Below are 16,593 nucleotides of genomic sequence, written 5' to 3'. Positions count from 1 at the left end.
ACCAACCAAGTCTTTGAATAAGACTTGTTTCTGCTCTCTCCCTTCCTTCTCTCCTCCATATAAACATTGTCTCTTCAAAAATCACACTAAAAATTATTATTGTGGTTGCCCTAACTATTTGTTATTGTAATTAATTCATTGTTCTTATCTTAAAGACAGATCTAGATGATAAATTATACTCCGTATAAGGTAAATTAAAACTTCTCAATTTATTTTGTATTAGTTGATCAATGAAGCGCTGTCTCAATTACACGTGCATCATTTTATGAAGATATTATATACTGTACAAGAAACAAAATATTAAAACAAGACAGGGATTATACAACACCAACAAAGTCACCAAACAAAAGCTGTACATTGCTCTTAGGAGGAGCTTTTTTTTTTTTTTTTTTTTTTTTTAAAGAAAACCAAATTCAAAATAATCATGATTCATTGCCATTCAAAAAAACCATAAATTTGAGTGAATTAATTAAGCAGCACTCGCACCAAAACTAAGGCTATCCAAAACATGTGTAGGGTGAATGAGGAGTCGTCCCCTCACAAAGGATCTGGGAACTGTGACAGTCAACACTCCGTCCCGGTAGCCGGCGGAGATCCCGTCGACGTCAACCATTCCCGGCAGCCGGAACTTCCTCATGAAGCTTCTTGTCGCCGGCGGCGTTGATTCATCGTCGACGTCGTTCCCGCCCTCAGTTCTTATTATAAGATACCTTGAATCTTCAACCTCCACCCTTATTTTCTCTTTCTCCACCCCTGTATATGTATATATGTGCCAATAAAACTCATCTCATAATCCACCGGAAAACATGGAAAGTGTTGAGCATAAAATATATATATATATATATATATAAACATAAATGTACAATCTAACTACAAGCTTTAAGCTTTGAGTTGAGATGAAGTATATACTTCAATTTAGTTGAGAATTTCTTAAATATGACAATATTAAAGTTATTTTAGTGGAAATTAAAAAGAAACACTTTATTCAAGTTGGCCAGATGTTAATTTAGTACGGAGTAAGTAATAATTATAAAATTACAAATTTAACTTTTCGTGGGATAAGTCTATTAGCCCCGATGAACTATATATGAGAATCTGGGTTACCTGGAAGATCAGCAGAATAGATGTGAGATTCAGGAGTCTGTCTCCAATGAACATAATTTTCAGGGAGGAGATGATAGTTGAAGAAAGAATGCAATGAAGATGGATGGAAGCCTGCAGTGAACTCCATCTTCTATCTTCTATCTCCTTGGTGATGAATGATGATGATGATGGTGGGAAGAGATTTTTTTTTAGTAAATGGATGGTTGGTTGGTTGAAGAAACAGATACTTTGCACCCTTTTATAAGCATGGCTAAAGGCATGTGGCTGTTAGTGGTCCAACTTGCCTTCAGAATATAAAATTATGATGATTTGCTACCCAAGACTCGAGATATTTTGCCCATTTGAACCTCAACTTGAATACATAAATACATACATATACATAATTAATATATATATATATAAAATCAGGTGCGAACAGACCTTAAAATGCAAACTGCACCATAGTAGTTGCGGTGTAATCTTTTAGTAGTTCACAAATTTTTTAAATGCTATTTTCTCTTATTTTTTATTGTCACCATTTCGTTCCACACGAATTATATAATTAATAAAATACAAAAGCCAACCAAAAAAACACTCTTTTAATGCCATGAAGTTATCTTTCATTTTATTTTTACTTTTTTGTTTTTAAAGTTGCTACATATTGTTTATGGGATATTGTAGTGCCCCGCAAATTATTCTGTTGACCCGAGTCCACCTTGTAAAGTAGATCCGAATTTTGAATGTTCACAATTTGATCTTTTAAAAATTCACAATTTATATACTACAAACACAAAATGTTAACATACACCATTTATGTGTTTTGACTTAGAAACAGAATTTAAATTCTAAAAGTCTACATTTCGATACTAAAAATACACATATTAGGATCAAGATCCACCTTGCAAGGTAGACCCTAGTTCATGGTATAACAACTCGCAGTGCCCAGAATACTTTTATCTTTGCAGGTTGTGCCCAAAAAAGAAAATCTTGATATATATAGAAAGGAATATAAATCAGAAACAGGGCATTCTGCTTTCATTGCAAAATTTGAATTCAGACCTCATGCAGTTCACAGATATTTGATTATACCCACATTCTTCAATCTGGTTTTTTCAAGTTCAAGCAATTATCTGATGCTTGGTTGAACAACTCTTGAACCTGCTTCAGCTCCTTTTCTGGTACAAATATCATCCAAAATATCAGTCAGAATAAGTAAAAATCATTCCACTAACCACCTCTGAGTTTGTAATACTAGATTATATGCAGTAAAAATATGCAAATACCAAACAGTAGGACAACAAACTGAATTAAAGAATGCATTATTAAAAACGGAATGATACACAGTAAAGATGAAGATTCCCAAGTGATAGGGTTGTCAAAGTAGGTAAATACAGGAGCACACAGTAAGGATGAAGATTCCCAAGTGATAGGGTTGTCAAAGTAGGTAAATACAGGAGCATGCAAAAGCCTCGTACCGAAACTGTGGGGGCAAAATGATAAAAAATGTTTAGACCCCATTTCACCAATACAAATTACAACCACCTTTCTTGAATTGGGCCGGGTCCCCATCAATGCAATTTTATTCATCATTACTTCCTTACCACCTCTATTACAAAGCCCTTTATCCTATACAACATCGAGTGTTTGCTCTTCATTGTGTCATAATTCATTTAAAACATGATAAACATCATGTTAATCATGCACAAAAATATCACTGTGTATGATAGCTTATTGTTGACACTACTTGAAGTAGACTTGATCCATATTGTTACCTTTACGTCAAAATAAACACAAGGCTTAATTATAATTATGTTGATAAACTACATCAAAATAGATCCATAATGCAACAATATAATATATAAGGCCCTCTAGAATGACAAGTAGGAGTCCTCAGTCTGTACCTGCAGCTTCGAGCTGCTTTTGAAGTTCTTGGCCTATTGCATCATTCTCAGCCTGCAAAGCACATATCCATAAGCATTGCTTTTTACATAAAGTCAACAGATTTCTTACTGGGATAACAAAGAAGCTAAAATCCCATTAGGTGCTAATAAATGCCTTACTTTAAAAGTAGAATGCCTAGAGAGTAATGGTGTTTAGTTGATGTGAAAGAGTCATAGAGGATGATAAGAAAATCAGAAAATGAGGTAAAGGGAACCTTCCCCCATTACGTAAAAGTGGAGAAGGTCATTACCCCTCTGTCAAATTTTGGTTTCTGTCCTATATTAAGCAGGAATAAGGCAGTATAACTGATGCGGGACGAATTTGACGAGACGCATGGGTAATGACAAATGAGATCAAGTTTACGCACAAGTTCCTTCATGTTGCATCTGGTTCTGCAGATACATGCATGAAAATGTCTTCTACAATTCCAAGTATTAATTTCTGGCTCTTTTCCCTAACAAGCACCTTATGGTCGTTAATTTAGATGCATTTATTCTCAAGCACTTTTGAACTACCAGAACCCATTTATAGGGTCTTTGTGCGTTGCTCATGGGGGAGATGATATGAAATATTCAATGTTTCGAGTTATTCTGTTTCTTTGAGAATTTTCTCTTGTCACATGTTGACATTCCCGTTCCCTTGTCTGGCATCAATAACTCCACTTATAATAAGCAAAGGAGTGAATAACAAAGTATACTCTAATTGAAGAACATCAATTTTTAATCCGCCTCTCCTCCCCTCATAGAAGAGGACAAACCTTTAGGTCCAACATGTACAGCAACTGATATTTGATCATGCTCAAGCTACAAGCTTTTTAGTCTTCACACAAAATATGATATGAAGATTTCATTGACCGCATACCTGAAGTTCCGCAATTCTTTTCAATTGAGCTTCTTCACCCCCTTCAGATAATGGAAGTGCGGCAACCAATGTATCAAACTGCATGTAAAACAACTTATGACTATGATTAACTTCTCAGACAGTGATTATTTTGAGTCCTTTTCCATCTATGTAAATACATGATCAAATCAGTTCTGCCTAGTAAAATCTCCCAATGCAGTTAATAATAATGCATAGAGATTAACCAAAAATGCTAACTTCTTTCCCTTTTCCCCAATAAAACAAAGATTACACTCCGTAATGAACTAGTTCATAGAAACTAATATCCCAGCTATCCATTGCGTTACCTAAACCCTAAACCTCAGCTACTGATTACATAACTTTTCCTTTAATTTTCTCAAAAGAGGGAATATTTGTAAACCAGTAAACACCAAATCATCATTTAATCGAACATCCAAAACGGTTTACCTGTTTAGCAGCTTTGACAAGTTCAGCGCCCATGAGCTTGGATTGCTCCACGGCATTAACCGTTGCAGTTGCAGTTGCAGCCGCCGCCGCCGCCGCAGCAGCATCGTCCGCAGGCTTAGCGGCGGCGGGAGGTTCCGGATAATTAGGCGATAATCGAACCGGAGAAGCGTCCCTCTGAAGCGTTCCGAAGGTATTGAAAGCGAGAGCTGCGGTTGTGTTCACTTGTTCTTGTAACTGCGATATTATGTCCATCTTTCAGGATTTTGAACCTGTAACGAGAAACACAGACTGGAAGAAAGAGTCGCTTTTGTTCTCGATTGCTATTGAATTTGATTTTCGGGTCCAAATTAGGGCTAGGGATTTGGGAATAAATTGGGATCGTGTACGTTGGAAACTGAAGTAGAGTAAAATATGGAAATTAGATGGACTCTCACGTTCTACTATTCAATTTTACTTTCACTCTTAAATTTTTTATTTAAAAATTTTTCTACCTCACATGATAACAATAATCTATCATTGTCTGTTACATCAAGGAGTAAAAATGAAGGGTATAATTTGAGAATACATCAATATAACATTGTTTGGTAATCTCATAATTGGAACTAAACAATGTAACATAATATTTATCATACTCACATAGTCACATAGTTACATTACATAAGTAATTTAATATTGGCCCTCAAATATTTTTTTTGTGGGTGATGAGAAAAATATAAAGTTACTATCCAATGATGCGTATTGATAAACCATGCTCTCGTGTAATAATTTTCAATAGGAAGGGAGGACGTTTGTAACAATTGAACTTGTGACTTTTAGGTACAAAAATTTTACTCCATCCATTCAACTATCCATCTCAGGATTGGTCCTCGTATATTTGCTATAGGTTATTTTTGTCGTTCATTGTAAAAAATTACAAAACATATCTTTAAATTTACAAGATTGTGATTATTTCGGTTCTCTAATAAATTTAAAAAGTAGGAGTTAATTCCTTCATAATTAATCATTTTATGCAAAAAAGAGCTACAAATCTACATTCTTATTTGCTGTGAAGAACCAAAATCACCACACATTTGCAAAATAGATGATATATTCATTGGCCATTCCCCCTGATGTTCATCTTCTCACGATACAATTCTTTATATTCATTGGCCAACCCCTCAAGTTAAAAATGAGATATTAAAAAAAAAAAAAAAAAAAACAATCAAGTTATGTCACGTCACAAAGTGAACAATTAGGACAAGGGGGTGAGTGAGGAGGGGTGTAGTTTAAATAAAACAACTATCATATTAACATTATGGTTCAATCAAAACGTATGTCAAGCGAGAACCACTTGTGATAAGTACAAAAGGTACAAGCAGCATTACTGAAATTATGATAGATTTCTCTCAATGTTTTGAGCAAATTAAACAAAAGGGAAGGGACAATGTGAAATGTAGTTCTAAACACTGAAATAAGAATGATTTGTCAGAGTGAGGAATCTGCAAAAGTAAAGAAGACTTCATATTACTAAAGAGTTAACTGCCAACTAAATCTGAAGGCAGAGAAAAAACATCCTAATACATACTTAGACTCGTAGGAACCCATGGAAAAAGCATCAAAGATCAATTCATTTTGATACACCTATGTTGCACCAGAATTTTGTTCTGCTAATCTTCATCTATGTTGAGTTTCCGGCATGTTGTTTGGATTGCCCGTGGGCGGAACAAAGTCACCGAGGACGAACCCGAAGTCAGTTGTCCCGCTAACTGGGTTGTAGAACGGGGTATCAAATCTCCCTGGATTGTCAGATCCTCCAATACCAAGAGTTAGAATTTGGCCAGTGCTTTCCAGTGAAAACTGCGGTCCTCTCATAGCGTTCTCAGTCGGGTCGCTCATTGGCTTGCCCTCGGGGGAATGTTGGGTTACGTTGTTGTTCTTTGGAGAAGCGGGCTTTTCCATCATGAAGTCCATGGCGTCATTCATCAGTTCTTGGTGCACATTTTGGGCGTTACCAACTGCAGGGTTGTGGTGGCACTCGAAATTTGGGCTGGCGTGCTCGACTTCTAGAGGTTGGGGCGTTTGGGTAGTTCCCAGTTTCTCGAGTGTCTGATCTTGGTGGTGGACAGGAACCGGGCTCTTTAGTTCGTTGTTGGGATTGTTGGGATCGCTCGGCTTAAGCTCAGATTCTGCAGCCTCGGGTTCCTGGGAAATGAATTGAAGTTCTGCAACAATGGGAGTTTGGTGGAGCTCAACGGTTTCAGAATGAACGAATGGCCCGGGCTCCATTGCAGAAGGCTTTTCTTGAATAGGTGGAGGCTGAGAATTGATAGGCGTTTCGTGCTGCTGCTCGTGGTGATTCGGATGCCTAACCTCGCCACTATCGAACTGGCTTTTCTCCATTTCAGATTCGACGTCTTGGCTTTCTGAATCCACCGTTTGAGAAACTGTCGCAGCAGCAGGGTTCTGGGGAAGCCGAGAGTTAGACTGCTCCAAATTATAAGACATAAAACACTGCTGAGCCATGGATCCTAGAGCCTGGTTGTGAGTTTGCGATAACTGGTTGCTAGTTCCTTCGCTGGGCAACATATCGGTTTTATCGCCTTCCGAACCGACTTTAGGCATTTCAGATTGCGTTGAAAGCTCGAATACCTGCATCACCTCATCATGTTCAACCATCCCGAGACTCTGAGGTCGATGGCCTGGTTGCGACTGAATTTGAAGTCTCTGATCGGGATTCTGATGCACCATGATTTTTCCTCCAAAGGGAAAACCCGAGCCACCCCTTGACATATTATTCATCTGTATGGAAAACGGACCGGGTTGAGGAACCATTACCGAGGGCGGTTGGTTCATCTGATTATTAAGAACAAATGTATCGCTAGATGTTGGCTTAGACGGCAAAACTTGCTGGGCATCCATGGCGGGCTGAGGTCCCAACTGAACGGGCTGCTTAACGAGCTTATCCGACTGGGGAATCATGCCGTCATTCTGCCCTTGAAGGTTGGGGACGGGCACAGGGATATCTCTTCTCTGATACATTTTAGCCTGCGGCGCAACATCATTTGATGCTGAAATGGGAGCGAATCGCCCCGGTTGAAAAATAACGCCACGAAGCAACGTGTTGCTATTGCCAACCCTCACAGTCAGAAAATAACCCGCATCAAAACAGCCATCAATTACACCCGAGACCATTCTCCCAACCATGTTTTCAACCGTACCATCCATCTGATTCGCTTCCACAGCTTGGGTTTTCTTCACCATCTCCGGTGCAGAAGTTGCGGGCGTTAGAGAGCTCCCTCGTTTAGGAACACTCCCATCTTTGCGTGGACGCCCACGTCTCCTCTTTGCCGGTAGTATTACCGGGGCAGATGGATTCCCCGGCTTACTCTGCTCATTCATCATAAGTAACAAACTACAAAGACCAATCTCGATTCCAATGATATTAATTCCTCTGCAGAGGACAAACACAACCAAACGCTTAAGAAACAATAAACCTATAGTTCGGAAAAGAGAATGAAACAAATAACGATTTAGAATACACGAACAGGATAAACAAATAACATTGTTTCCCCTTTTCTCCATGCCCTTTCTTTGTTTCACATGTTTAGGATTATGCCAATATTGTGTGTCCCAGAATTAAACTAAGCAAAGCCGTCTCCATTATCTCCTCAACCCACATTCAGCCAAGAAAATCAAATCACATTTGGATCATATCATTATATCTCAACTATAATGACCGGAAACTCTCAAGGGTGAGAGTTTACATGGGATTCCCCCCAAGAAACTTACAGAAACCCCATAAGGTCATTTCCCTAATCACATTTGGATCATATCATTATATCTCAACTATGATGAACGGAAACTCTCAAGCGTGAGCGTTTACATGGGATTCCTCGCAAGAAACTTGCAGAAACCCCATAAATCGTTCCAATGTCATTTCCCTACTAAAACATAATTAAAAAAAATGCAGTGTTCAAAATCTGAGTGCAGCATTTCCAGGCTAATTTCTTCCCTACTGCTTCATCAAATGCTCATGGCAATTCAACAACATAAGCAAAGACAATCACCACATGTAAACTACAAACTCCTAGGAAAACAGGAAAACACATACAAGCCCATACAAACACAATACATTTTTTATTTTCTAAATACATTAGGTTTCTCAGCTTAAGCCAGATCAATCCTAACCCACGTAACCCTGCCCAAGGTTCCCACACCCTGCCTTGCCTGTACACTCTATGCACAACAGGTATGATTGATTGGTAAAGGTCTTCCAATGACCCTCGGGTTTCTAGTGGGATTCGAACCCCACATCACCGTTGGAAGACTTTAGGGTGATCGGTCGAACAAACTAAGCTACATTTAAACAGAAGAAGAACAAAAAGAGGCATTACTATATTCAATACGCTCATCTTATCATCAGCCAAATTTAAATGAAAAAAACCATAAAAATACAGCTGAACAGGCAAAATCATCATCTACAATAACCCACGCCATCGCCGTTTCTACCCAATACTTCAATATCGTATTAAAAAAAGGCCAAAAAAGGAATCAATTTGTTATAATACACAAACCCAAAAATGCCATTGCGCATATCAATGATCAATCTAACACACATATTTCACACAGAACAAACTGGATTCTAAAGATGCGTTCTTGAAGCGTGTCTACAGCGGATCGACAACGTTAATTTCATGTCAGACGAGGAATCTGTGACCCAACACTCAATTATTCCAATGCATGATAGATATCTGCTGCATGCATACGGAAAAAGGATCAGAAATTCAGAAAGACTTACATGTGATTCTGGCAACGAAGAATAAATCAGAGATCTGTAGAATTTTTTTTTCGATTTTTCGATAATTTTATTATTATTATTAATAAATTTAGTTTATGAGACAAATATATGTTGTTTTGTTTTTTCTTGGTGGGAGATAGGGATGGGCTGTGGGCTTCGCGGAGTCGTGGGGTGGGTATTAAATTGTGGGATTTGAAGGCATTAAGCGTGGTTATAGTGATTTTTTTTGTTTTAAAACAATAAATTTGCATAATAAATATTTAATATATATATATATATATATATAATGTATTTTTTTTAATATCTTTTTGAATTAACTATGTTAATTGTTTAAATAATTTTATAAGAAAAATAGGCCCTCCAGCTTAACCTAAAAGGTCAATTATGTGCCTAAACTTTTAAAATTGCAACTAAACTCATTAACATTTTATTTTGGTGTAATAATGTTCAAAAATTGATTAGTGGCCTATAATAGTAGATCACTAGTGTTTCGACATCATTTCTGACCAAAAATCGATCGCTAACGACGGGAGCCAGTCGCCATAGAAAAATGATCGCCTTCTCCGACGACCATTTGTGGTCGTCTCTCTAGAGAAAGGCAACTAGTTCTGGTCGTCTAGAGAAGGTGACCAGGTTTTGGTTGCCTCTTTCCGGAACTAGTTGCCTTTCTCCGGAGAAGCCACCATTTGGCGATCGATTTTCTATGACAAGTGGCGTCGATCGCTGGCGGTCAAATTTTTGTCAAAAATGGTTCTGAAACCCTAGTAACATGTGATTGAGCACTAGATCACTAACATGATTTTTGACTTCATTGCACTAAAATAAATGTTAATGAGTTTAATTGCAACATTCAAAAGTTTAGACACTTAATTGACTTTTTAAGTAAAGTTCGAGAGTCTATTTGATGTTTTCTCATAATTTTTTTTACATTGTTAACTATGTAATTGCAGGTACCGATTGATTTCTGAATTTTAATGCTTCAAAATAATATGCTTATAAATTTAAGGGTTAATTATAATTTTTAAAAGTTTAGTAGCTTAATTAAAATTTTTATGAAAGTTCATAGACCTATTTTACTCTTTTTCCAATATTGGTGTTGTCATGTGTGATTTGAGCCTTTCATTACTTATTTATTTCCGTCGTCATTGATAAGAACGTGAAATTCGTCCTCTACGTGAGTCGCGGACTTGCCTAACTCCTATTCTAAGCAGGCTCAATGTTCAAATATCCACAAATCAAGGGAGAGATATGCAAAATCGGATAATATAGGGGGGCACGTGGTGAGCATAAGACCGCCACAAAACATCCAAAACCAGAAAAACAGAAATATTTCAGTTCACATATAAGCATTAAAACGTTTCATCTTCGTCCTCAAACTTCCCCTTATTTCCACCGCGCTCTCGCTAGTTTTCTCCACCACCGAATCACGGCGGCGCCGCCACAAATCGGCCATGACGGCTCTCCTCACCAAAGGCATATCACTCTTCTCAGTCCAGCCGGTCTGCGAGCCTCCCAAATCGCTAAAAGCGTCGCAGGTTCTACCGAAATCATGGAATCTCAGAGCCCAGAATCCGAGGAATTTCAAGGTCAGAGCTGAATCCAAGGCCACGATTGACGCCCCAGGTAAAAACCCCTCGCCTTCCACTTCAAACGAAGACGACCCGCTTCAGAAATTCCTGAAACGGGACTACAAATGGGGTTTCACTCAAGAGATAGACTCCTTTGCGCTGCCAAAGGGGCTATCTGAGGAAACCGTAAGGCTGATTTCTTCCAGGAAGAATGAGCCGGATTGGATGCTTGAGTTCAGATTGAAGGCATATGAAAGGTTTATGAGTATGAAAGAGCCGAAATGGTCCGATAATCGGTACCCCGAGATTAATTTCCAGGATATCTGCTATTATTCTGAGCCTAAAAAGAAACCTACTTTGAATAGTTTAGATGAGGCTGACCCTGAGCTAATTAAGTACTTTGAGAAGCTAGGTGTGCCTTTGAATGAAAGGAATAGGTTAGCTAATGTTGCAGTGGATGCTGTTCTTGATAGTGTTTCCATTGCAACTACACACAGGAAAACCCTAGAGAAAGCCGGGGTAATTTTCTGTTCAATATCTGAGGCCATTAGGGAGTATCCTGATTTGGTTAGGAAGTATTTAGGGAGAGTTGTGCCCCCAGAGGATAACTTTTATGGCGCCTTGAATTCGGCTGTGTTTAGTGACGGATCGTTTGTGTATGTGCCCAAAAACACGCGGTGTCCTATGCAAATCTCGACGTATTTTAGGATAAATGCTATGGAGACTGGCCAGTTCGAGAGGACTTTGATTGTTGCGGAGGATTCGAGCTTTGTGGAGTATTTAGAAGGGTGTACTGCGCCTTCGTATGATACGAATCAGTTACACGCGGCTGTGGTGGAGCTGTATTGTCACGAGGGCGCAGAGATTAAGTACTCCACGGTGCAAAATTGGTATGCGGGAGACGAGGAGGGTAGAGGAGGGATATTTAATTTTGTTACGAAGAGGGGACTTTGCGCTGGTTCTCGGTCGAAGATATCGTGGACGCAAGTGGAGACGGGGTCGGCTATTACCTGGAAGTACCCGAGCGTTGTTCTGGAGGGCGATGAATCTGTTGGCGAGTTTTATTCCGTTGCATTGACTAATAATTATCAGCAAGCTGATACGGGGACTAAGATGATACACAAGGGTAAAAATACGAGAAGCAGGATAATTTCTAAGGGTATTTCAGCGGGACACTCTAGGAATTGTTACAGAGGACTTGTTCAAGTTATGTCCAGTGCAGATAATGCTCGGAACTCCTCGCAATGTGACTCTATGCTCATTGGAGATAATGCCGCGGCTAACACTTACCCATACATTCAGGTAAGTTTCCTATGAAATGAAATTGTTCCTTTTTATTTAATTTTGTTAATTTGCGTTTCAAATGAGTAAATGGCTCGCTTTTCCTGTGTCCATTTCGCTAGTTTTTCTTATCTCGTAATTTTATGCTATGTTCTGAGTTAGTGCAATGGTTTCCTTTTACGCACCTTAGCTACCTTTGTTGCTCTGTGGCTCCTGATCAGCTATGATTGCCCTGTGTATGCGTAAGTAATAACTTGATAAAATCATCGGAACTGTCAACTTTTATTCCTAGAAATATGTTCCAAAAGGAACCCTAAGCTCCAATTTAGGAAGACTGCTCGGGAGAATCTGGATAAAATGAGAACTATGCTTCTCGTTAGAAGTGTGGACTAATCTGAGTCATCCATCTAGGATGATCAATGGCTAGAGAATAAGAAAAAAAAGGTGGGGTCAATTTCATAAATTTACAAACTTAACCCTGCTATTTTTTTTCCTTATTTTCCAACCGTTAGATATACTATATCAATGGCTAGCATTTGTTCGTACTTCTCACAAGAAGCCTTGTTCTCATGGAATCTGGACCCTATATAATTTTTGGCCTGGATAATCTTTTGAAACACCTATAGAACCCAGGACTCAATCAGTGGACTTATTTGAAGATATAATGTACTGCAGGACTTGCAGTTTAAATTTCCCTAGATTGTCCTTGTGTTTGAAAACTGCTGATCGCTGCTTTTATGTTGCTAATTTGCTAAAAACTGCTGTTGTATGATTTGAAACACCTATGTTACTCGCCTTTATAATTGTCATGAAATTGTATTCTGTATACTTGGTTGAGCATATTTCGCTCATATACGATATTCTGTCGAAGTGATTGAGCATTATCTACTTAATTTGAGTTGTCCCGTTACTTTGCTTGTAGAAATACATCCACATATAGTGATGAAATCATAAACTCGAAACTTACCTGTTATAATTGATTGAGCATTTTCTGCTTCCACGTTATTGTCTAAGTGAATGATCAATCATTCAATCTTCCGCTTCTATATTTGCTTGTGCCATGATTTCAACAGACCAAGAATCCCACTGCCCGGATTGAACACGAGGCCACCACATCAAAAATCGGCGAAGATCAATTATTCTACTTCCAGCAGAGAGGAATCGACTACGAAAAGGCCATGGCAGCAATGATTTCCGGGTTTTGCAGGGACGTGTTCAATGAACTTCCTGACGAGTTTGGCGCTGAAGTGAACCAGTTGATGAGCTTGAAACTTGAAGGATCGGTCGGCTAGGCTCACCGGTGTTTTTTAGTCAATAAAAAAAAAAACCGATTTACCCAAGTGAAAATTTTGGAAGGTGTAGCCATTACCCAGGGATCTAAGATGTGTAAATTTGTCAAATTTCATATTACTGGCAAGGAAAAAGGGGTGAATTGTGCAATGTAAATGTGTTAAAAACATTACTTCCTGGTGAGTTCAATTCTGAATCCCTTGTAATATTGTGTACCCTTACAACTATGGCTAAATAAGATGATATGTCCTCTTTTTTATATGAATCCTTTGAAGCTTTCTGCATTGAAATTGTGCTTGGGACAATTGTTATATTGTGGACATGGTTCACCATGTAACCTATCCAAATTATATACTTACAGTTACATATTATGTACTTTTAAGGTATAGTTAACATATTATATACAAGTAGTTAATATATAATGTACATTAAGTTAATTTGGATACACAATATGTTAATTTATGTATATAATTTGAATGTTGTTTTGGATCAGGGTCATAATGCAAGGTGAATCTTAGTCCATAATGCAGGGTGAATCCTAGTCCATAATATAATTTGCGGATTGTTGCGGCATAGCTTTCATGTCTATGACATATTGACATATAGGGCATATATAGGTTACATTATGTGAATTAAAATGTTGAATTATATGGAGATTAGAACATTTATCCTTTCATAATCAAAATAGTCTACTTACCAAGTAAATTATTTGAATCTTCAAGTACCTAATTACTGTCAAATCTAAATTTCTTTTTAATGATATTTAGTGAATTAAACCATTAAATTACATTATATTAATATATTAAAAAAAACTAGTATTATTAAAGTACAATTATTTTTATTTTTTAAAAAAAGTACAATTATTTCATCTTTAATAATTTCCACGCCGGTGCAAGTAGTCTACCTTAGGTTATGACCTATACACATCAATCAATTAAATAAATCATCTTATATTATTATGAAATGTTATATATATAAAATAAAGAAGTTAATTCATTAATTATAGGTTGAAACGTTACATCACAAATCGATAGAATGATAAAACATTCATTACACTAGACATAGAAACAATTCCTTAGCAATGTTGCAGAAAACTTGATTTGCATGATGTTTTACAAATTTGATGTTAAATTCGTTGGAGGAACTTGAAGCTCCTCTGATGTCTAGTATATATAATAACTTCTGAGAAGCTCTTGAAGAATTACTAAATTAGTTAATGAACTCAAAATAAGTTCATAAATTTTGCTTTGTTATAATCATGGATTGATACAACTTATTTTTAGTATCGAGACAAGCACTAACAGCTCACAACTCCTTGATCACGACCCATATTAATCGGGATTAGGATTCTTAAACTTAATAGGTTAGTATTCTTAATGCAAATACCACTATGATCTTTAAATGAATTGATATGATAAACACATTTGTCATTTGGTTAACACATTTTGGAGTTTGATTATTGTATTTTGTATATACATTTGCCTTTTGACTTTTGGGCTGAAAGATAAGTCAGTGCCGCTTCATTACATCAATCATTATTATACTCAAATACAAGACAAAACAATTGTATATTCGCTGACTCACGTTATGTAGTATTCTTCATCCAGCTTCAAGAAACTAGTGGGCTCTGTAACTTTGACTGAAACTGAAATAAATGGTTTTTTTTTTTTTGAAAAGAAATAAATGGTTATTATTATTATTGTTATTTATTTATTTATTTTTACCTCATCTGCCAGTAAATTTGATATATTTCATTCATTTACGATAAAGATTGTAACCGTAATAGAAGTCTATTTTGTAATTCTAATCGACCAAAGGTTAGAGTTAAGTATGGTTAAAAAAATCTGGTGTGTATTTTAATTTTATTTTTAAAAATTTGTTTACATTTTCTTTAATTTTTAAAAAACGCTAATAATTATAAAATATTTAATACTTTAATAGTTAATATTAAAAAATTAAATATTAACCTAAAAAATATATAAAATTTGAACAATTTAGCGTTATTTCACTCAAATTAAAACGATTTTGTTTTGAGTGAACTAACACATTTATAAAAAAAAAAAAGAACAATAGCTAATCAGCCAACCAGGCGGCCTTGTTAGTGCCTAGGAGGCCTAGGCGGCGCTTAGGTCCTATTCGACCGCCTAGACCACCGATTATGGTGATACGCTAGGCGGCCGGCCAGCGCTTAGGTGAGATTTTTGCAACATTGGAGTTAAGTTATCATATCTAACTGACTCAAAACTAAAATACTAATAAATAGCTCCCACAAGAAGTTAAACTTAAAATATTGTAATTACTAATTTAACTAATCCAACTAACTCGACTAGAGTTGCCTCCAATTTTTTATTTTATCTTGTAGTTATTATCAAACCAATCGCCAGATGAATTTTGTATATTCCTAAACTAGCTGTTGTTCAGAAACATGGGACCAATAGTGGCACATAATATATTACCAGTAAGTTGTTGTGTCCGGCAAATAATTGCATTAAAAATCATTAAACCAACTCTAAGTCCTACCTAAACATATATATAATATGTAGTATATTCACATATGGTTTGGCAAAATTCTTCAAACACCACATATATATTGAGATGACATCACTGCACCAGTTAATTGAACATGAAAAAACATCATTGTTTATTTGTTTATTCATGTACGTTGATGTTTATATTTACTATAGTTTGACTTAGCTGCACGTTTGTTTAATATTTACCTTAAATTTAATGCAATAATAATGATGGAAGCAGGCCGGATGTGAATTGAAAGGCTGAAAGTAAGATGGTAACGGTTAGTTATAAACGGATACACTCTCAAGTTTGTCTAGTTGTCAATACATATATATATATTCAAAGTTTGCAATAATTATTAAAATGGAAAACACGATCAATTGGTTTAACATAGTATTACTCCATTCTAATAACTCATCGCCTCCCGGAGGTGTTTGATCTCGAGGATTGACACAATTGTCCATGTCAATAGGTCATACCCCCATTAACTTATGTTCAATAAGTTCGAATAATCAATGTTTGATCTCTAAGTTGCCTCCTGGCCGTCTTCTCTTGGTTGTTTGGCTAATTAAGTCTTGTTAGGTCAAGCGTTTAACCAATATCGTCAATATATAAAAATGAAATACCGGTTTTCTTTAATTATTTTAATATAACCAAAACTAATGATTTTAACATTTAGAATTAACTTCAATTTAGACATCTATATATTATCACTATATATATATTCTTCTTCTTTTGTGTACCCAGGGTTTTCACCATCGAACACAGTGACTAATCCCCACGCTTAATTTGATCTCAATCAAGTAAAGACAAATTTTAATACATATTTAGTAA

The 16,593-nt window shown here is 36.7% G+C and overlaps 4 protein-coding genes across 4 annotated transcripts; 1 reads left to right on the top strand and 3 right to left on the bottom strand.

Annotated features, from left to right (window-relative positions):
* Nucleotides 1–201: 201 nt before the first annotated feature.
* On the bottom strand, nucleotides 202–1,324 carry LOC115996325 (15.4 kDa class V heat shock protein). The gene is made up of 2 exons (XM_031235532.1): nucleotides 1,105–1,324; nucleotides 202–753 (listed from the first exon to the last, which is right to left on the bottom strand). Exons 1-2 carry the CDS (start codon nucleotides 1,229–1,231, stop codon nucleotides 470–472), a joined length of 411 nt encoding a protein of 136 aa, XP_031091392.1. The 5' UTR covers nucleotides 1,232–1,324; the 3' UTR covers nucleotides 202–469.
* A 516-nt stretch (nucleotides 1,325–1,840) lies between these two features.
* LOC116016643 (mediator of RNA polymerase II transcription subunit 21) lies at nucleotides 1,841–4,720 on the bottom strand. The gene is made up of 4 exons (XM_031257000.1): nucleotides 4,333–4,720; nucleotides 3,886–3,963; nucleotides 2,985–3,036; nucleotides 1,841–2,258 (listed from the first exon to the last, which is right to left on the bottom strand). Exons 1-4 carry the CDS (start codon nucleotides 4,582–4,584, stop codon nucleotides 2,182–2,184), a joined length of 459 nt encoding a protein of 152 aa, XP_031112860.1. The 5' UTR covers nucleotides 4,585–4,720; the 3' UTR covers nucleotides 1,841–2,181.
* Nucleotides 4,721–5,811: 1,091 nt separating this feature from the next.
* Nucleotides 5,812–7,872, bottom strand: LOC116014629. Its single transcript, XM_031254615.1, has 2 exons — nucleotides 7,857–7,872; nucleotides 5,812–7,762 (listed from the first exon to the last, which is right to left on the bottom strand). Exon 2 carries the CDS (start codon nucleotides 7,711–7,713, stop codon nucleotides 5,986–5,988), a length of 1,728 nt encoding a protein of 575 aa, XP_031110475.1. The 5' UTR covers nucleotides 7,714–7,762; nucleotides 7,857–7,872; the 3' UTR covers nucleotides 5,812–5,985.
* A 2,379-nt stretch (nucleotides 7,873–10,251) lies between these two features.
* On the top strand, nucleotides 10,252–13,513 carry LOC116025268 (UPF0051 protein ABCI8, chloroplastic). Its single transcript, XM_031266443.1, has 2 exons — nucleotides 10,252–11,979; nucleotides 13,032–13,513. Exons 1-2 carry the CDS (start codon nucleotides 10,561–10,563, stop codon nucleotides 13,248–13,250), a joined length of 1,638 nt encoding a protein of 545 aa, XP_031122303.1. The 5' UTR covers nucleotides 10,252–10,560; the 3' UTR covers nucleotides 13,251–13,513.
* The last annotated feature ends 3,080 nt before the right edge of the window (nucleotides 13,514–16,593 follow it).

The sequence above is a fragment of the Ipomoea triloba genome, chromosome 1 (genome assembly GCF_003576645.1).
Source record: "Ipomoea triloba cultivar NCNSP0323 chromosome 1, ASM357664v1".
Lineage (NCBI taxonomy): Eukaryota > Viridiplantae > Streptophyta > Magnoliopsida > Solanales > Convolvulaceae > Ipomoea > Ipomoea triloba.
The sequence above is the reverse complement of the archived record's forward strand: the minus strand, read 5'-3'. Positions and strand labels throughout refer to the sequence as shown.